This window comes from Calypte anna, chromosome 21 (assembly GCF_003957555.1).
Source record: "Calypte anna isolate BGI_N300 chromosome 21, bCalAnn1_v1.p, whole genome shotgun sequence".
Lineage (NCBI taxonomy): Eukaryota > Metazoa > Chordata > Aves > Apodiformes > Trochilidae > Calypte > Calypte anna.
The window spans coordinates 7,109,849-7,129,461 of record NC_044266.1 but is presented as its reverse complement, the minus strand read 5'-3'; the positions used below and the strand labels follow the sequence as shown (position 1 = coordinate 7,129,461).

Sequence of the window (19,613 nt, the reverse complement as noted above, 5' to 3'; positions counted from 1 at the left end):
GAACATCATGGGCTAGATGGTTACCTTTGGCTTTTGTTGTGATGGGCCTGGCATGGCAACACCACTACTTGTGTTAACAGCTTTCTTTGTCAACTGTATATAGACGTTCCCGTGGTCTTTTGAAACAAGGCAGTGGTAGAGATCATCATACTTGACTTCCAGGAAGATAGCCTCCCGGTCTGTGTTATCACCACTCTTCAGGAAATAAACTGCTTTAGAGGAAATGAGAACACAATAGCTGTCTATGTTCTCCACTGCTATGAAGCTGCAAAGAAAAAAAAATAATTTAATTGTACCTCACAATAGTAGACTAACAAATGTCTTTACTTGTTTTGAGTGACCTTTAGAAGTCTTTCAGAAACATCAATACCTTAACATGTAGAGTTCATCTGTATTTAATTTAACCTGTTCTAAAAATCAAGCTGATGATGTACCCTCTCACCCAGTTAAAAAAGATCATGCTGTAAATCAAGTATTAGCACTAAATGCCTGGCTTCTAGCTTTGGACAGTGAAAAGGCAAATAAAACCACCCTTTAACAAGGCTTCAGTAGAGAAATTTCCTTGCATGGGAGGAAAACTTCAAGTCCTAACGCCGAATGCATTGCTGATATGTGAAAGGCTTGCAGACATTTATGTCAAGAGCATTATCCTTCTATACACTGTAAACCTGGGCCTCCTTTTAACACACCTCCCTTGCCTTTAAAAATAAAGTCCAAGTTTAACTTGCTGCCTGGCTCAGTAGCTAGCAAGAGAAATTAGCTGTTTAACACTGAGGTGAAAGGTTAAGCAGCAAGCAGGTTTCCCCTGAGAGATTAGTCTGAGTGATGAATAGTAGACGTAGAAAGAGTGAGTTAAGAATATTGAGAATTATGATGGCTGAGAAGGTTGATGTGTATAAAAAGGAGGAGTAAGGCATGCAAAAGTGAAATAGATATTTAGCCTATGAATACTTCTCCAGCAGTTCTGACTTACTACTGAAATGAATCTCATCAGTGTGCTTACAAAATGCTGAAAATTCATAAAATTAAATATGAAACACTAACAAAAAAAGATTATCATGCTGTCAGGTACCTACAAATTACTGTTTTCTGAACTGTTTCTTGTTCAACAAAACAAATACTGTCTGCTGTTGCCCTAAGACATGCTGATACTCCACTGTCTGAAATCTATGAAGATTGTCAGTAATGAGAATTACTGTTAGATCAGAGAAGTCCATCATGTCCAGAATTACTGTTGGCCATTTCAATATCACTCTGCATAAACTACTCAGAGTTATATCCAAATAAGCCCATAGCTATAAGTGGGATAGTAAAAAATATTTCAAGAGGCCAGAGAATTTTTTTGTTGTTGTTGTTTAGAAGAATACAGTAACTTAATACAAGCAGTCCTCTGAAAGATGGTATCCTGCACCAAACTTAACCTTTTCCCTGCCCTGTGCCTCCCAGCCATGCCAGCTGACACTTGCCCTTGCTTCCACACACGTGACAAGCACACAGCTTGTATTTTCATCTCAGTGCTGAGAGGAGCAAAGCCATACTAATAAAAAACCCAAATGGCCTGTGATTTTGCCCAGCTTTAAGCTTGGATGAAGCTGCAGGATAGGGTAGTTCAATCGTGTTCCTTTAAGTAACACAAAATGGACAGAAAAGTGTATTTCGGCTTAAAAATACCTGGGTGATAGACAGTCTTACCTCAGTTACTGAAACTAGCACTTGTCCCTCATTTTTCCATCAGAGTTCAAACATGTCAGGGTAAGGTTTCTTTGAAATAAGTTAATTAGGATGGAGAAGGATATTTTTATGAAGTGTCACAGAAAATAATTTTAAAGTGGAGCAGCATTTTGGCCTGCAGGATAGCAGTCTGCTTCCTTAGGACAGACACATAAAAATCAAGTACAGTATTTTACATCCTTGCTCTGGCTCAGTCAGACTTCCACTAAAAGTGGAACTGGAGGAAATGTGCTGGTCCACTGACTTTCCCTGCTGCTTTTCCAGTGAGAAAAGAAGACTAAAAGGTGATTATCAGAAATCCCTAATACTGTGTCACTGTCCTTAGCAAAGTCTGTCACAGCAAAGTTGAGAAACTTGAGAAGGTTTTGTGCACCCACAAAGCAGAGCAGCAGTTTTCTGGTGTGGGGTATTACAGCCCACTACACAGGGGACATTTCACAGAGAGAGCCAGAGCACTGATTGCTACTATAAAGTTCAGTGGAAGCAACTGGGTAATCAGACTACAGGTTTGTATTTTCTCCATAATAACAACAGATTATGTATCTAATTTTCCATACAAGATTTCTACTGGTGTAATGTACATATATATTTGGAGGAATGGAAACAGAGGACAGTGATTTAATGATGGAGCACAGAAACATTAGCTAATTTGTAGTTCAGGCTCTAAATTTTGTTCTAAGTTTGAGTCATGCATCATTACCCATATTCTCTTGCCAACTGTTACTTTTTTCTCTGTGTCTAGCTCTCAAATGGGTATTTAACCTTTTAAGATACTACTTCAAGGTACAACTTTTTTTAACCCATGCTTCTATACTATTAAAAAGATCTCAAATTAATAAAATGAAAATTAAATGAAACACGATCCAGTAGAACAAAGTAGAAGCAAACAGATCTCTGGAGAATTTGTGAGGTTTTTAACAACATCAGGAAGTAATTACACAATATTTTCCAGAAGTGAAACAGTGAGCCTAACTGGAAAAAAATGTGGAAACATTTAGTTAGAACAGTAGAGCAAGGTATTAAACCCCCTTTTATGGATTTAACTGTGAAGGAAAATATGCAAATAATCAGGTCTTTAAATGTGTTTCTGATTTTGATACTAGGATAAAAGTCAGAGGCATAATTTTGTAGTTACTTTCCATGACCAGAAACACTGTTTTCTTGTTGAGTGATGGTGAAAGTCACAGCAAATGAACAGAGTGACTTGATGACACAAGCCCACTGACGTGCTCATGGGGTACACCTTGCTCCCTTTCAGTTCTCCTTACCTGGGAGTCAGACTGTACATCCACAAATACCCTTACATGAGATGGGAACAGGATAAGGAGAGTGCAAGGCCACAGGGCTGCAGGCACCTGGCAGATTGCAAACTCTTCCTCACAGGCAGTTGAAGGCAGAATCTGGAGTGGGACCTGGCTTTCTGAGCTTGACCACTGGCACTGGTTTGACTGGGATATCCTGCCTGATGGGTACCTCTCTCTACCAGCTTCACCATCAGCAATTTTAACTACTTTGCCTTGGCAGATACTCTGATAAATCACAGTGTCTTACACTTGCCACTGAAAGCAGCTGTTCAGGTAACTGTGGTAGAGATCAGGCTAAGTAATAAATTATGTCTAATGTCTCCAGTCCAACAAACTGCCATCTGCTGCAGCCACAAATACACAGATGTATCTTCCCACATGTTCACTCTGCAGGTTTTTTTATACTGTCAAACCTGGCCACTCACAGCACACAGACACTGTTTTCAGGAATTGCTTTCTTGAATCAATATCCAGGGCATTCAAACATAGATGTGTCTTTAGTGTGAGCCATGCAAGTTATCCAGCAGTGACTTTACTGGAGAGAAAAATTAAAATATTTTCCTGGCTATTTTGGTTTTTAACTGTTAACAGCCATAGCTTAGGAATAACAAGTACCACAGCACCAAGTTACTTCTCTCACATCTAAATGAGAGTCCCCTTGTGCAGACCAGTGGCAGTTCATGTAGTGCTGCCAGGGAGTCACTACCCTCTCTCCTGGGCTTTGGGCTGGGAGGAGTAATATACAAAGGAAGAAGAGCCCCAGGTTCTGCCTGGTTCATGCCCAGCCTGGATGTGCTGCAGGTGACCCAAAGCAGCCCTGTGGCTTGTGCCACTGTGGCCATGCCCATCAGCACCAAGAGAAAGCAAACGTATGTGCATGTGTGTGTTTAAAGCACTTTTAGTCCCTCTTCCCCAAAGATGCAAGGGTATGATGGCAGTGAGTGAAACCACAGAAAATAACTGTGCAATTCAGTACTTACAACTCATCTTGGATGTTGTCAGTCAGCCTGAAGAGCTGTTCTTGTCCTTCTGCTTGACTTTCTACATAGCGGGGCAGGAGCCCCTGAGGTCCCCTACAGCACCGTGGCTTTCTCACCCTCTCTGCTTGTGTCCTGCAGATGAGATAGGCAAGAAGAATGACTTAGTACAACAGGAGCACATTTCCTTCCACATAAGCCTTCTAGCACACAAAGTTTGACTTATTTTGACTTATGAGGCTTTTAAAAGCAGAAGATCTTCACAGATGCAGCCAACAGATTCTGTAATATTTAATCTGTCTGTTCACACACTTTTCAAAGAAATTTCTCCCTGTTTTCTTCTGCAGTGGACAGTGCTACATTAATGGGAAGAAGCAACCTCAACTGAGAGTACTGGCTACAGATTTTGGGATCTATTAATCATCAGAGTTCCACTTATTTAATTGTTTCTTCTCACTTCTACAGAGAAAATAAAGAATGCATCAACCTGGGTAGAGCTCACACAGATAGACAGCATCAGTGGTTTGAAAACTGAAGAGTTAGGGAAATAGAAACATACAGTTAAGACATGACAAAAGAAAAGTCCATTGTTAGTTAAGAGTCTCTATAGAAGGGTTTAGCATACTTCACCTTTCTTGAGGTAAAAAATAATTTAAAAAATAATAATGAAAAAGAGACACATGTGGCCTAATAGACATCAGAGGTTGATCCTGGCCACAGAGCTAAAGAACTGCACCCTAGGTTCAGTATTTTGTTAAAAAATAATATTCTGAATTCCTGTAAGCTTTTGGAACACCCTATCCCTGAAGAATTGTGTTACAGGCTGCCTAGCCCTGTTTATTCTCTGTCCTTTCCCAACAGTGTCACCCTGGCTCTGTCTCTTTCAGGCTACTGCTGTTACTGATTTTCCAAGCCAAATGCATAATTTTTGATCAGTGCTGTCTCCTTCCCATCTTAGTGCTTCGTAACAACCCTGTACAATGAACTGTTTCTATCCTTTTTGGTTAGAAGAAGGGAAACTGTCCCATGTAACAACCTATTTTCTTTTAAAGCTGTCTGGCAATAGCCCACAGGAGTACTTGCCTTCTAAGCTTTGCTTTCTGCAGATGTTTTCTCTGGAGCCTTGTTTCTTTGTTACCTTTCCCTGTCAGCAATCCTGTCCAGACTTGAAACCTATGCACTCTTTGAAAATTTGTTTTCCTTTGAGTCTTTGACACCCTTGCCTTGTTAAGACACTTTTTTTTTTTTTTTTCCCCTTCCCTTCATTTCATTCATGAATTTGTATCATGACTTTGCTGCTCTTCCACTGGGCAGCTTTCTCTCTATTTTGGCTATCCTGGCTGTGTTTGGTATAAAACCAGCACATTTTGCAAACAGGGTACAGAAGCCAAAGATCCTGGCTGTCAGCACCTGTAGCATCTGTTGACATGTTCGAAGAGTGAATGTCTGAAGCATAATACACAGTTTTTAATTAACTGTTGGCCAATCAATAACTTAAGACACTCTCCTGTTAAGCATTCAGGAAAGTTAAATAATCATCCCTGTGGACTGGAGCGAGCAAGAACACTGCAGAATAGTTTTAACCATCCTTCAGATAAACATTCAGCTGTGCTATCTTCCGTGCTATCTGTGAGAAGAGCTCCCTGAAGCACTGCAAGTAAGACTGCTGTAAAAATGAGGAAAGAACAGAGCTTTTTAATCAGATGTATTCCATAGAAACCACAAGAGCAGTGAACACAGGTTTCTCATGTCTGGCTTACAAGCAGGTCAGAGAGAAAGTAGGAGGCACCACAATGGCTTCTGGAAGGTGTGGCACAGGTTCTGAGCTGTGGGTTTGGTTGCAAATTGGTTTTAGGTTTTATTTTTATATGGAATAAGTACTTAAAAAGTGCAGTGCTTTTCTCTTCCCACTGCTCCTCCATGCTAAAATCTTCATCCTGGTGATAAAAAAGATAATTCTCACCTTGGTGCTGCTTTTCAACTAAGTGCCACTGCAGCTATAATAAACTGTAGTCATTTACTCCATCAGCCCCTTGGCAAAGTGGTCTGTTTGGTCTGAACAGCTAAAAACACTCCACATGACTTGATTTTTTTAATCTAAAAATTTGTTCTACTGTCTCAAGTTACTTTCTGTAAATAATAAGCAATGCTGATGAAAAACAAAAAGCTGAAGATTTGTAAAGCAGAATGAACAGTGGTGTGCCCACATCTGTGTTACATGAAACATGCACTCAACAGATTTGCTGATTCTTTTTTAATAAGCACACAAAGGCAATACAAGACAGAAATGCCCTCATGTCTACTAGTCACAGCAGGGAGGAGTGCTGCTGAATGAAGACACAAAGAGATTGGAAATGGTGTCACAAGGCTGAGGCACACACTCCAGTTCTTCACTGCTCAGACAAAGCTGAACACTAGAGAATCTCATTTCAGCTGGCTTTGTGCACACTAAAAACAGTTAACAGTGTTAATTGGTTGGCTTTTGCTTAACAGTTCACAGAACTCTAGTGATTCAATTGACCAGTTTTAAGTCAGAAGTTTTGTCATCAATTTGATCACTAAACAATTGGCAAGGAAGTTGTTCAGGTGTTATTTATGGTAATTATTTACCATCTTAGATTGAAAAACCTTACCAGAGACATCAGAGGTTTTGAGAATTACTTTTATCCTTTTTCCTTCACTACACATTTCCCTCTGTGAGGTTTATACTACCAGGTATGTAGATGTGGGTTTTGCTGAGGTGCATAAATAGTGGTTTTGAGATGGTTATTGATCTTTGAGTGTTTTTCAGACCTAAAAGGTTTTCTTGAAGTGTACCTAGACTGACAAAAACTTTGAAAAAATAAAGGTACCCAGCTTTACATATCAACCAAGGATAGCCTGTGAAATGGAACATTACACTTCTAAAGTAATATACAAATAAAAGTGTGGTTTTGTTATTGGATCTTTCAGTATCACACCCAAACTTACTATTCAGAATAAAATAACTTCAGGAAATCCAGCAACTTCTCCTGAGAAAAGGAAAGCAACAAGGAAAACCCCCATGACCAGGACAGCAATAACCACAACTTTTAATTTAAAATGTATTATCTGTCTAACTTCGAATCTGTCTGCTTGGGAAAAGAGCAGCACTGGCAACTACAAATCTGTTCAAAAGATCCAACTTGAACACCATCACACGTTTTGATCCATACAGAGTACAAGGACACCCCAAATCCTGCACACACGCCAGCTGTAAGTGCAAGAAGATGCAATTCTGGCACCTGAAACCAGTATTTAATGGAAGAGGCTCTTCAGAGACTTCACCTGCCTGTCAGCAAACCCCCCCAAGCCTGTCTAGCTGACAACTGCTGTGCACATCAGCCATGTCAGCTTTCCAGGGAGACCCAGCCCTCTGCTGCAGGGCTCTTATTCCCATGCTCTCGAGGAATAATCCTCTTCAGCAGGACCCAGTTCTTGCTGCCAAAACTTCCAGCAACTGTCATCAATGTGTCGCATTCATAAAGGTGTTCCAGTTTAACAACCTCATCATTCCAACTCATTTAAAGTAGTAACTTACTGGTTCTGGTATAGCTCAAATTCTGTCAGTGTTTCCATTGTAAACTTGGTTTTTCAGGTTTGCATAAAATTTATTGATAAAAGCCTGCTCTGGGCTGTAACTTGGCGTACTGACTTTCAGCCTGGGAACAATTCTTATCCCATTGAAATGATTGTAAAACAACCTTAGTTCAAACAAAGGAAAATTGGCAGGTAATACAAGCCTATGAAACAATTCAACTGCTGCTAGTATTTTTAAGAAATAATATCAAACCTGTTACTTGGCTCTGAAAAATGTCTGGTTCATAAATACAAAGAGTGCTTTGTCTAAGGCTTTAGTGCATATTTCAGACATTAAGAAGTGACTTAATCTGATAAATTAAAAAAGGAATACATTTAAGTTAAATGAGGAATATATAAGCTCAATGAAGAATACAATATGTCTTACATCTTCTGTCATAAATTACACAACTAAAATACCTCCAACAGTTGCACGAGGTTAAGACTGACTTGCACCTGCAGCCTCCTGTAAAGATCCTGATCCCATGCACGTAACTTCCACAAAACACACAACTAAGACACTGCTTGGCTCACAGGTGTGTGATGGAGAGGACACAGTGTAAAGTAGACAGAAGTGCCACCAAAAATTAAATGCTGAACAACTGATACCTAAAGTTCAGCCATCACAGCCAAAAAACAACAGATGATGCAGTCATACCACAGGATCATAAAGGTGACAAGTGGAAACAAATGGATGTCACTGCTGGTGTAGTCTGTATTGCAAAGCACACCTTTGCAAAATACTAAAAATCCACTCTTTCCATAATTCCTCTGTGATGTACTTTGTACTTCATTTCCAGTGTTGAACTCTTGTGACAAGCAAGAATGTCCCCCAGAATTTACTGAGCATAAGGGGACAGACAGCGTTAGTTTTTTATGTGCAAATACTCCAAGAACAATAAATGACTTTGGGCCCATTTTGGAAAAAGCTGGGGCAGTCCAGAGCTCCTGTCCCCCCTGACTGCACTGGCAGATAGCAAGGTTGTGTTTCCAAGGGTAAGTGCAGCTGCCTCCTTCCTAGTGCCAACAGGCAGACAGACAACTTCTGGAGGCCTTGACACCTGAACCCAGAGGTCTGGCACAGCTCTGCCTTGGAACTCATGCACTGGGTCAGACACAGCTGCTTTTAAGGTGTGTTAAAAAATGCACACGCAGTGCAGTCAGCCCGAGTGTTGGATTTGGCATCAGAATGTCTCAGTTAGATGCAAGAATGTGTAAAATCATGAGCCAGACAGCTCCCTGCTGACTGCATATCTGAGGGAAGCTTATATGCACCGTTTATTCCAGCAAATGCATGGAATATATTGTACTCGTTAAATGTGTTCCCAAAATGCTAGTTTCAGGCAGAAACATGGAAATAAATGGTTCCTAGGGTTAAAACTTCCCACTTACAGTCAAATCCCTCCTCTTTTGAGGGATCTACCAGCTCAGATCTTTAAGACCTTTATCTAACTCCATATACTCTTAGGGGAACTCCAGCATGCTGAAGAAGCAGCTGTTTATCATTTAGGCTGTTCCTGCCAACTTCTGGTGGATGCAGCTCTTCTTCCCCTTTCCCCTTTCTTTTGTATACAAGATCAAACTAAAATCGAGAACTGTTCACTAGGTTTATGATTGTATACAAATCTCTTCAGGCTCCAAGTTCAAAAGAAAGTGAAAAGAGCTTAATTAAGACATCAAAAAATCACTTCTTTAAAACCAGCAGGGCAGCAGATGTGCACACCCAGGTGGCACATTCTTAGGACACCCATATTTCAGCCCCAAGGTCTGTGTGAGCAGCATGTGCCTGCATGCTGGGACACTGCACAGCTCTTGTACCACTCACACTCTGCATCAACCACTGTTCAACCTTTGGCATTTGCTCCACCCCTGCCTTAACAGCCATGCACCAAACAAACACTTTTCCAAGCACTTTGATATCATCAAGCTTGAGTTAACAAAATGTAACACTGCCATCTCAATTTCCAGACTCTTCCTGGAGTGATCAAGGAGTGATGACTACAGTTGTCACTTTAAAGGTTCCTGTCTCACAAATGTGTTGAAAAGTGCTCCCATTTGCCTTCTGATTCATGTAAAAGATACAGGGATTTCTTACCAACACCTATCTGAAAAACACAAGCTGAACATACCTCAGTGAAGATTGAAGTGCCCAGGGCCCTGACGCTGCTCTGCCCAAGGCATTAAAACTTGTGAATAGTTTTCTGCTGGCAGGCAGGGCATTAGTTTTTTTTTTTTTTTTTTTTTTTTTTTTTTTTTTTTTTGTTTGTTTGTTTGTTTGTTTGTTTGTTTTTTTCTGTGCTTCTGTTTAGAATGGTCCCACCAAAACCCATCAGTGCTGGCCAAGCAATGCCCGTTTGTTGTAAATGCAAATGCAGTCACTGTACTTGAAAAGTGCAACACACTTGAGTGTAACAGAAATGCTTCCATATTGTACTCCTACCTTTCTGGGAAAGCAAACCCTCTCAGGGGAGGAAAGCAAAGCAGAGGCCCCTGCCCAGCACCAGGACATAAAGTGCTAGGTGTGCATGAAGAGCTGTGTGAAATGAACTCTGATGACTGTTTGCTCTTAGACTCTGCAGTTAGCACAGCTGGGACTGCAGCAGGCACAGCAAAGTCCTCTAGCACAAACTTACCTAAAGGAAAAGCTACTCAGAAAGCTTGTTTTGATTTTTAAAGTTAGAAGTTGAGAAAGCAATTCGAATCAACTGGCTGTACTTAAAAAACTGATAGTGTTCTGCATGTTAACAGCAACATTAGGTGAAAAATTTATCTATAAAAATACCAGCCACATGTTAAATGAGGTGACATCAGGGCAATAAATAGCTCCATCTGTATGAAAGAGTTTGTAGAACAACCCGGAATACATCCCTGAACAAAAAAGTAACTATGGATAAAGTAGTACTGGAAAAAAAAAAAAAGGTGGCTTGGATTTTTTTTGTTGTTGAAAAAAAGATCAGTTTTACATATTTTTCTCAGATCACTTTATAAATCTGCTGCACATTAGAAATGAGACACACGTGTATTTTTTTTCCAAGTACAGAAAGTCGAAGGTTTACATTTTTAATAGCAACGTGACCATTTCTGAATGGCAGCAGTATATATTACATGCAGTGTGAGAGGGTTAAACAGGACAGCCTCAACTCTTTATAAACTTTTGCCCTCTGGATATGTACTCATTGGCTGCTGTACAAGCCCTGAGCTGTATTACACGCCTTAACGATATGGTTCAACTGTCGGTCAGGCTCGGGGCCTGGCACCGGGCCAGACCGCAATCAATGGGACACAAACCTCCCCCTTTCAGATCATCACGAAGGCTCATATTATCTCCTTTTTGTCGTGCTGGTTAAATTTATGGAGCAGAACCCCGAAGCTGCATTCCTTGGCTTGGGCCGGCCCACGCGGGCCTCCCTTTGTTTGGTACTGTAAGCGAGGCGTGCTTTGGAGGATTGCAGGGTTGTTAGTTCAGGCACTGACTGTTTGCTCATGACTGAAATGAAAAGAGTTCAGTGGAAGGGCAAAAGGACAGCACAAGTGTAAAACCCCATCCCAGCAGGCCCTGGGCTCCCATCTACAGCCTCTGGACTAGGACTGAAGAGAAAACCTCACCCTTAATGACAAAGGAAAAAAATCTGTCTTAGCACCAGGTGAACAGCCCAGCAGTGCCCTAGCACATACCTTGCTGCAAGGTCCTGGCTTTCAAGTCAGCCTCTAATTACTACATAAATGTGAACCTCAACTCATCTGCCTTCAAATACTGCTTAGAAGTGGTATTAGTTTTAAAGCAACACAGGATCTTTTCATTTGAAAATAAAACCTGATGGTACCAACAGTACGACGTGTCCAGCTGCATGGTTTAAGATTTCTGCCATTTTAATACATGGAGTAACCTCAGAGAACCTGATGCTGTGATACCTGTACTTGGTAGGATGATACAGGAAGCGATTTTAGTAAGACACAAACTACTAGAAGCCCAGTATGTAGAGGAGAGAATAGTCACATACTGTATGTAACATGCAGTTCCTGCATCTTTGTATTTCATCTCAGAATGGAAAAAGTCCACCTCTGGGTATGCTCAGATACTCTCTACTCAATGCTTTATTCCTGTGGTAATTAAAGATCACTTTTTGTCAGAGGTCACAAAATTAAGGATATAAAGAAACAATGTGACCTCAGGGCAAAATTATCTGGAGTGAAGGCAAGCAGACAAGTTGAAAGATGCTATTCCAAAAATACACATGAGAAACAAATACACAGAAACCCCCAAGGATTGCTACAGATCATGCACGCAGCAGAAGGTGCCCCTGTACTTATTATTTAGTACAGAAAATGTCTGTGCTTACCTTCATCAGCATAAGGTTAGTAAAACTTATTCCCAAAAAGCTGCCCAAGCCCAGACTTCACCCCTTCGGCACAAGAAGCAGATATTTTGGGACATGAGGTCATACAGCCACTGCTCTGGTGAGCACTTCATGCCATTTGTGCTTTAGAAATAAGTAAATAAACAAATGCTATATTCCTATTTCATTACAACAGTTTCATCTTCCCTAGCCTTTTTATGAACTGAAAATACTACCAAGAGGGCCAAAAGATATTATAAAAACCCACAGAAAGAGTATTAAATTTTTTTCAATTCTGGGGATCAAGTCTGACTGGTTTAATGCAGTCTGATGATTTGTCCCAGTACATTCCAGCAGACACGTCTGGTTTGAATAAAGCTTTTGTTCCTTTCTGCTGCACATACGCTCGCAGCTTAGCCCACCTCATCCTAGGCAAGTAGATTTGTGAATGAAAATTGTTAATATGTTATTGCCTGCTCTTTGCTGATTTTTTAGTTGGTTCTGCTGATGCTGATGCATGAACGTTGGTTTTTTTCCCAAGAGTCTCCCCAGTTCCAGGAGATACCATTGCACTCTAGTTACAACTGCAGCTCTCTGGAATTGTGCAAACCCCAAGAAAAGTATTGCATAGAATACAGGGAAAGAGCAGCATCATTGTTAGAGTGCTTGCTGCATAAGGATGTAAAAACCACATAAATGCCAGAAAACAGGAAACGTACAACACAGTAAAAGGTGATTCCTTTACTTTTTAGCCTTGGTGTCCAAAAGCTTCTTCTGAAATATGAGGTAAATGCAAAAAATACACAGGCTTTAGAAAGACAAGTATTTCCTAAGGAAATAAAATTTTCTAGCTGAAATTTTTCTAGATGTATCCCTTTTCATTTCGAGCTAAATACTGTGGGCACACTGTGTAATTACATTTTATGGAGCAAATGCACCCTTCTTCACTCTCACTTAAAGTGTATGTAGTAGAATAAATCCACAGTAAAACCACCAAAGGATTTCTCAGCTCTTTGCAGGAGGGAGTTCCTGATTGCTTACACTTCTGATGGGCTACACCAGGCCCACATGACACAACCTCACTGGAAAGCACAGGGACCAACTGCACCTCTCCATGTCCCCCCAGCAGCTTCCCCGTGCCCACACAAGTGTCACCTATGGAAGTGAACAAGTGATGTCCAGTTTCACCAGTCTCTCCTCTCATCCCAGCATGGCCTCATTCAGCATAATGCCTTTTTCTCACAAACTCAAACTTTTCCAAATCAGTTACTGTACACAATGAGATCAGGCTCCATGTGGTTCCTGTTCTGAGCCCAGCCAGAGCAGCAGCCTTTTGTTTAGCCCAGAAGCTATGCGAGTGTCACTGATGCACTGCCCTTCAGCCAGGGAAGGAAACATTCTTGCCCCTGGTTGTAACTTACCAGGGCACTAGTAAATATTTCGGTTTTGTGGAGACTCACATTAGGAACTCTGCGTTCATTCATCTTTTTGAAATTATTTGTTGTGCACATTGAATGGACATCTAATGAAAACATCGTTTCATGTTTTATGCTCAGCTAACTGCTCAGCTTTACTCACTTTTATGTTTTACATTTTCATTCTGAATACATCCAGGCTCTCTTTCTGCCTTCAGATGTCAAGTTAAACACTAATGTTTTAGTAGGAAATCTTACTTACAAAACAAATGTTGGTATTTAGAATTACAGTTCAGTCTCTCATAAAGTCTCCCTTTTTAATATTACCAGATACGTTGCCCATGGAGAACACAGTGACCCCACTGGTTTCCTAAACCAGGCTTTTGCTCAATTTTTGTAGTAGGAACAGATTCTGTCAAGGAAAGCAAAAAGGCTCTAAACAAAAGACGTCAGACTTTTAACTAAAGGTGTAGGATTTTCTATTGGAATTTAAACCATCCAGAACTTCTTGGCTACTACATTGTCTGCATGAAAACCCAGAAGGAAAATGCAAAGGGGAGCTCTAATGAACAGCCTCAGAAATTTGAAAAAGTGTCATTTTACAGATGGGGAAGAAGTTTGCTTCCAGGTTTTCCAGTCTGAGCAAAGTGCTACTCAGAAGTGTAGCTTGTAAGTTCCAGAGGATAATCAGATGACTATTTGTACAACGTAAGACCTCTATGATTAAACATTGCCTAATGCAAGCCAGTAATTGCTTATTTTTTTTCTAAAACCTCATATTACTAATAAACATTCACATATACCAGATGTGAAAGTAACCACATGTATGCAGTACTGTGTTATATTGTACACTATGATGTTGCTGCTGTAGGTCCAAAATGCTGTGGGCTTTTTCGTTCAGTCCTTTAACATAATTAAGTTCAAAAAAGGGGACAAACAACCAACTATAAAGACAACTGATTTCACATATATTCCAAATATAAATGATATTTAGAGATGCAGATCCCTAGCAATAATCTCCAGGCAGCATTATTCAGATGCAAAGCAAGGTATTTGCAGTAAGGCATAAAGAGGTGTTGGTTTTACACTGAGTACCAATTTATGCCCATTCAACCCCCAGGAAAGGGGGAGGGATGTGTCAGCACAGAGCCTGCATTCTCCACATCATCCAGACTTCTCCTGGGTGCTGAGCAGCTATTGGTGATTTCCTACAATGAACAATGTATTGTTCTGGAAACTGGGACATGATTATACATGCAGCTCTACAGCTACAGCTTCTGCAATAAAATATGATTAACCAGACAGTGCCTAAAAGGTTCATCTTTCTTTGACTTTATCCTGGGGATTAAAAAACAAAACCAAATCAAAACCCAACAAACTACACGCATCAGTTATTTCCTTCAACCATGCCCAGCAAATGAAATCATCCCTACTAAAGAGGCACAGGGCTGGAGTCTGAGGAACTGCTCCCCACACAAGAAAATCTCCACTCAGGCAACAAGCAGGAGTGGATGGCTGAAGAACAGAGCACAGAAAGGTGCCAGTGGAAAACTAAAACCTGGCAGAAGAATACTGAGCAGGTGAGACTGGTAACAGAGTATGATTAAAGAAGGGATAAGTGTCTGCTGAGGTGCTGCTAAATGTGTGGGCACAAAACCAGGCTTGCTTAACTTCCAGGATCTGGCAAAAGCAGCATGTGGAGTTATATTTGGAGAGGACAAACTAAGAGGCATTTAAAACTCCAGTGAGGACAGTGAAGAACTAAAAACCTGAAGAGGTCAGAAATGTGGCAGGAAATTAAATGGGATTCAACCAGCAAAATGGCAACCTGGTTCATCTAGGGAAAAATAATCCAGAACACAAATACTAAATGACAACAAGATTATTTTCAAAGCAGTAGTAACACAAAACATAAAAAACTCTTGGGGGAAAATAGCAAGCAGAAAACTGGCTATCAATTTGCAATGTGATATGGCAGTAAAATCAGCCAACACAATTTTGGATGACTTGCAGAACACAGCTTGTCACAAAACAGGGACATGATGGTCCCTTTTCACACAATCCTTATGGGAACTTGGACTGGAGGGATTTCAGAGTAGCTCAATGAGAGTGCAAGGAGAGCAACAGAAGAATCTGGATGGATTCCTGACAGTAGAATGTAAAGCCCTAAAGAGAAGTTCAGCAGTGACTGGAGATGGGAGGTAGTGCAGTCTCAAACTGTTCTTTTAATACAGTCTGGTTCACTGAGAGAATCCATTAGAATTGGGCAGGTCATGAAGTTTTTTCCTGATTTTCATATTGTAACTATCAGGCAGGACAGAAACCCTTGCAGTAAGAGTTTAAAAATCTCAAACTTGCACTGACCTGGCAGAAGCAGGAGAGAAGCAGCAGTTCCCTGCAGTACTTGTTAAGTTAGACACACATCTAAATATAAATGTTCTTTACTTGTGCCGCACTAGGACTTAAAACACGTTCCTAGGAGAGAGCTTTCCAAGCATATCTAGACACATAGCAGCTTTCCTGTTTTGAACTGGTCTTTAAGACTTTTGGCAGTATATGAAAAATATGGAAATAATCAGAACTTTTGTATGTGACACTGCAGTGCTCAGAACACATAAAACTCACTCAATAAAGGTATCAAGTCACAGGCATTAACTGTTTATAAATTAGAAGTATGCTGCATTGTCAACAACAATTTTCCTCTGTGCTCTCTGCTGCATTAAAAGCATTAAGGCAGCTTTATTCATAAACAAGCACAGTAAGTGACATGACTACATAACAAGTGGTAAGATTAGCCTTGAAAAAGTCCAGCCTAAAGCCAGACTTAGAAAATACTTTCTTGTACTTTAAACACGACCTTTAAAACTGCCACCATCAGCTATAAAGCCATCATCTGCATTTCAGCCACATTATTTTGGCTCCATGTTCCAAACACAGGGTTTGTTCAAGCTGCACGAGTCCCACCACAGTTCATGGCCTGGAGCCCAGGTGAACCTATGTGATGTAGCATGATGAGAGTGACACAAGCTACATCTTCCCTGGTGCCCTGTCCTGTTCAGGAACTCACTGGAATTAGAACATGTCTTTTAGGAAATTTGCAACCTTCATTAAAATTCTTCAGCTCACTCAAAACTGGTTAAAGTCAAGCAGATTACATTCAGGGCTTTCTAAAAATGCAACCATGTAATTAGAGAATTGCAAGGGGCCTGTAATTTATGGTTACACATCATGCCATTTAAATCCTGCTGTAATTAACTGGTTGACTCAAATTTGCACCAGTACCCAAAACTTGCACAGATGCTGTCAGTCTGAAGATAAGGTGAAGATGACTCTTGCCATGCCTATGAACTCACATTTTTCAGTTGTTCCAAAGTGCACTTGAGCTCCGTTCCAGACTCACACTCATCAGGGTGAGCTGCTTTTGTGTACTTAGCCTGGAGGAGCCCACATGGCCCAGCATGCTCAAACACAATATTCAACTGGAGCCAGCAGCTTGGGTTTGGAACATTGTTCTATTTAGATTCCAAACCACACATATTTGAACAGTTAACAAATGTGGCAGGGGGATATTGGTACACAGCAGTCAAAAAATGTACAAATCCTTTGTTGGAGTTTTTTTATACCCCAAAAGAACAACTTGGTTGCTTCATTATATGAGCACATTAAAAAAACCCTACAAACCCTTCCCAAACAAAACCTGAGTGTGAAGTTGTTTATAGGCAGTGGTGTATTTTCTGGACTTTATTCTCCCCTAGCATATTCTCAAGTACATTTGTTTATCTAAAAAAGTTTTGATCAGATTTTGTAAACTGGAGAAGTTTACTAAATGAGAAGGATTTTTTTTTTTCTCATTTTTTTTCTTTTTTCCTTGTAGAAGGTTGCTGGGTTAGAAAGTTTTTTCAGAGTGTGTGCAAACAGGAAAATAATTTCAGTGCTCCTCTATAAATAATATTTCAGAATCTAGAGGAAGCAAAATTATGGCTCACCTCATCTATCTTAACCTCATCTCTTAACTGACAGTTACCAAATTAAAGGGAAATACATCACAGAGGCAAACACAAGCTGCAGATAAGGTCAGTTGGAGGCCCTCCCTTCCCCACCTGCTCTCTGGTTTGTCAACTGGTGATAACTTTGCTCCTGTGTTCAGGCTGCATCTCACAGAAGTGTCACAACACAAATTTTAAGTATATGTGTATCTTGAAACAAGGTGTAGTAAAGACAGAGCTCAACTGGTGAGACAGCCAACAGCACAGCCAGGAATGCTCCCCCATCTTTGTATGAATCCATCTGTACAGTCACAAACCCCAGAGCTGTACAACCAAAGCAGAAGATGTGGTTTCTCAGGGCAGCACTTCAGAGTCCTGATGTAATTTTGTCTGTGTAATCCTTGACCTCTGGGTTTTACCCAACAAGCTGAACCAAATACAAGGCACATACATGAAAACATTTCCTTTTTCCCACCAAAGCACACCTAGAAACTTCTTCAAAGTTTCCTACACCTCACTCACACTTCATCAAGCTTATTGTTCTTTACTGCAACACTGATGGGAGCCATGTCAGGATTCCAAGCATGGCATAATAAAACACAGGAAATGGAAAAGCCTAATGGGAAGACAAAAGAACCAGAAAACCCAACATTTTGTAAACACTTCTCTAAGCTTTCTGACAGTAACATTTACTTAGCATGTTCTTTCACTTCTTCAGCTCCCAGGATCTCACATACATTCAACAGGACTTCCTGGCACAGTATATAAAGTAAATTCTTGGCCATAAACAGTAAAACCAATCTTCTCTCAGAGCAGCCTTTCTATAGCTTAGCCCTTTCCCTCTTCCACATTCCCAGTCAGTGCTAATGAACATTCATTTGTTTTAAACATAATCATCATTATTTTGTAGAGCCCACAGTAGGCTGGGAACTCAGGAAGGAAGCCTTCCATCTGTCCTGATGTGCTGACACTTCACAGCCACAGATAAGCACATGGATATGAGGGTATATATCCACACGTTAAATGGGAGCTATTGTACCAAATAAAAATTAGAAAACAATTAGAAAATTAGAAGACAATAACACTACATTGATGCCAGAACTCCTCAGACCTTTGAAGCATTGTTTTTCTACAAAGCTAAGTGGAAACTGGGGGTAGAGCAGGGACAACTCTTCCAATTCTGGATGAGAATCCCACAGCTAAAGTTTAATCTCATTACATACAGCCTTCAAAAATGTTTGCTTGCATCTAATGCTGTAGTTTAATAATTCCTATTTTATGTTGCAGTTTCTCTGAGAAATTTTCACTCTTATTGTAGTATAAAAAAGGCCATCTATTAAAGAAAAAGCAAACAGAATGAAACGGGCTACATCACTAATAACAACTCATAGTAAATTTGATTAAATTATTGTTTCTTTGTGTAAGGAAAAATAATCAGACCAGAAATTGCAGCAGATACAATATGCATTTTTGCAGTATTGTTGGTGAAAAACAAACTGGTTACTCACCTGGGGCCACTCAGAGTTGCAGTGTCCCTCACTGCCTGTGCAGTTTCTGATGCAAAATCCAGAGCTCCAGCCACAGGTTTGGTTACTGTGCCAACCAGCCCTTTCCCCAGGCCTGAGATGAAACCACTGACACCTCCTTCAGTTTTCACACCTTCAACAGTTGAAGTTATTACACTTGTCAATCCTCCAATGATACCTAGGGAAGACAAGAACAGCAAAGTAGGCCAGAGTATTGCCTCTAAAAATGATGGAGCCTTATCCCAGCTGATGCTGTCTGCCCCACTGGTTTGCTGTCCAGCTGGACAGAAATGTGCTCAGCACTTCATGTGACACAAAACCTGTTTCAGAACTGATGATATTAGCAAATAACTTCATATTCTGTGATTTGTGCTGCCCATGCTGCCAACAGACATCTCTGTGCATGCAGGGGAGAGTCTGAATGCTCTGAAGACATCAAGAACCTACTGAGGCTTCAAAAGCCCTGGAACAGTTCCTGTTATCTGAGAAGAAGCTTTACAGATTTCACATTTCCATGATTAGAACACCACAATTTTTAGTGAACTGGCTAAAGCAAATTCATTTGAAAATGCTTACCAGCATTTGGCCCCTCAGCTTTCAGCAGCCAGGTTCTCTTTTAAGGTCTGTAATTGAATTACAGACCAGGCAGGACATAACTTACCAACTTGAGAAGAACAAACTAAGCTATATAACTTCTGAGTAACTGTGGTTAATTCCTACATTTCAACAGACAGGATTAA

At 40.5% G+C, this 19,613-nt stretch overlaps 1 protein-coding gene across 4 annotated transcripts in view; it reads right to left on the bottom strand.

Moving 5' to 3' along the window:
* The window catches only part of VPS13D (vacuolar protein sorting 13 homolog D), a 90,326-nt gene that overhangs the window by 1,906 nt on the left and 68,807 nt on the right, over positions 1 to 19,613 (bottom strand). For all 4 annotated transcript variants that reach the window (XM_030463439.1, XM_030463440.1, XM_030463441.1 and 1 more), the window contains 3 exons: positions 18,856 to 19,051; positions 4,016 to 4,147; positions 25 to 265 (listed from right to left, as the gene is read on the bottom strand). In XM_030463439.1, coding sequence (XP_030319299.1) covers positions 25 to 265; positions 4,016 to 4,147; positions 18,856 to 19,051 — 569 coding nt within the window. The remainder of the gene's footprint in view (positions 1 to 24; positions 266 to 4,015; positions 4,148 to 18,855; positions 19,052 to 19,613) is intronic.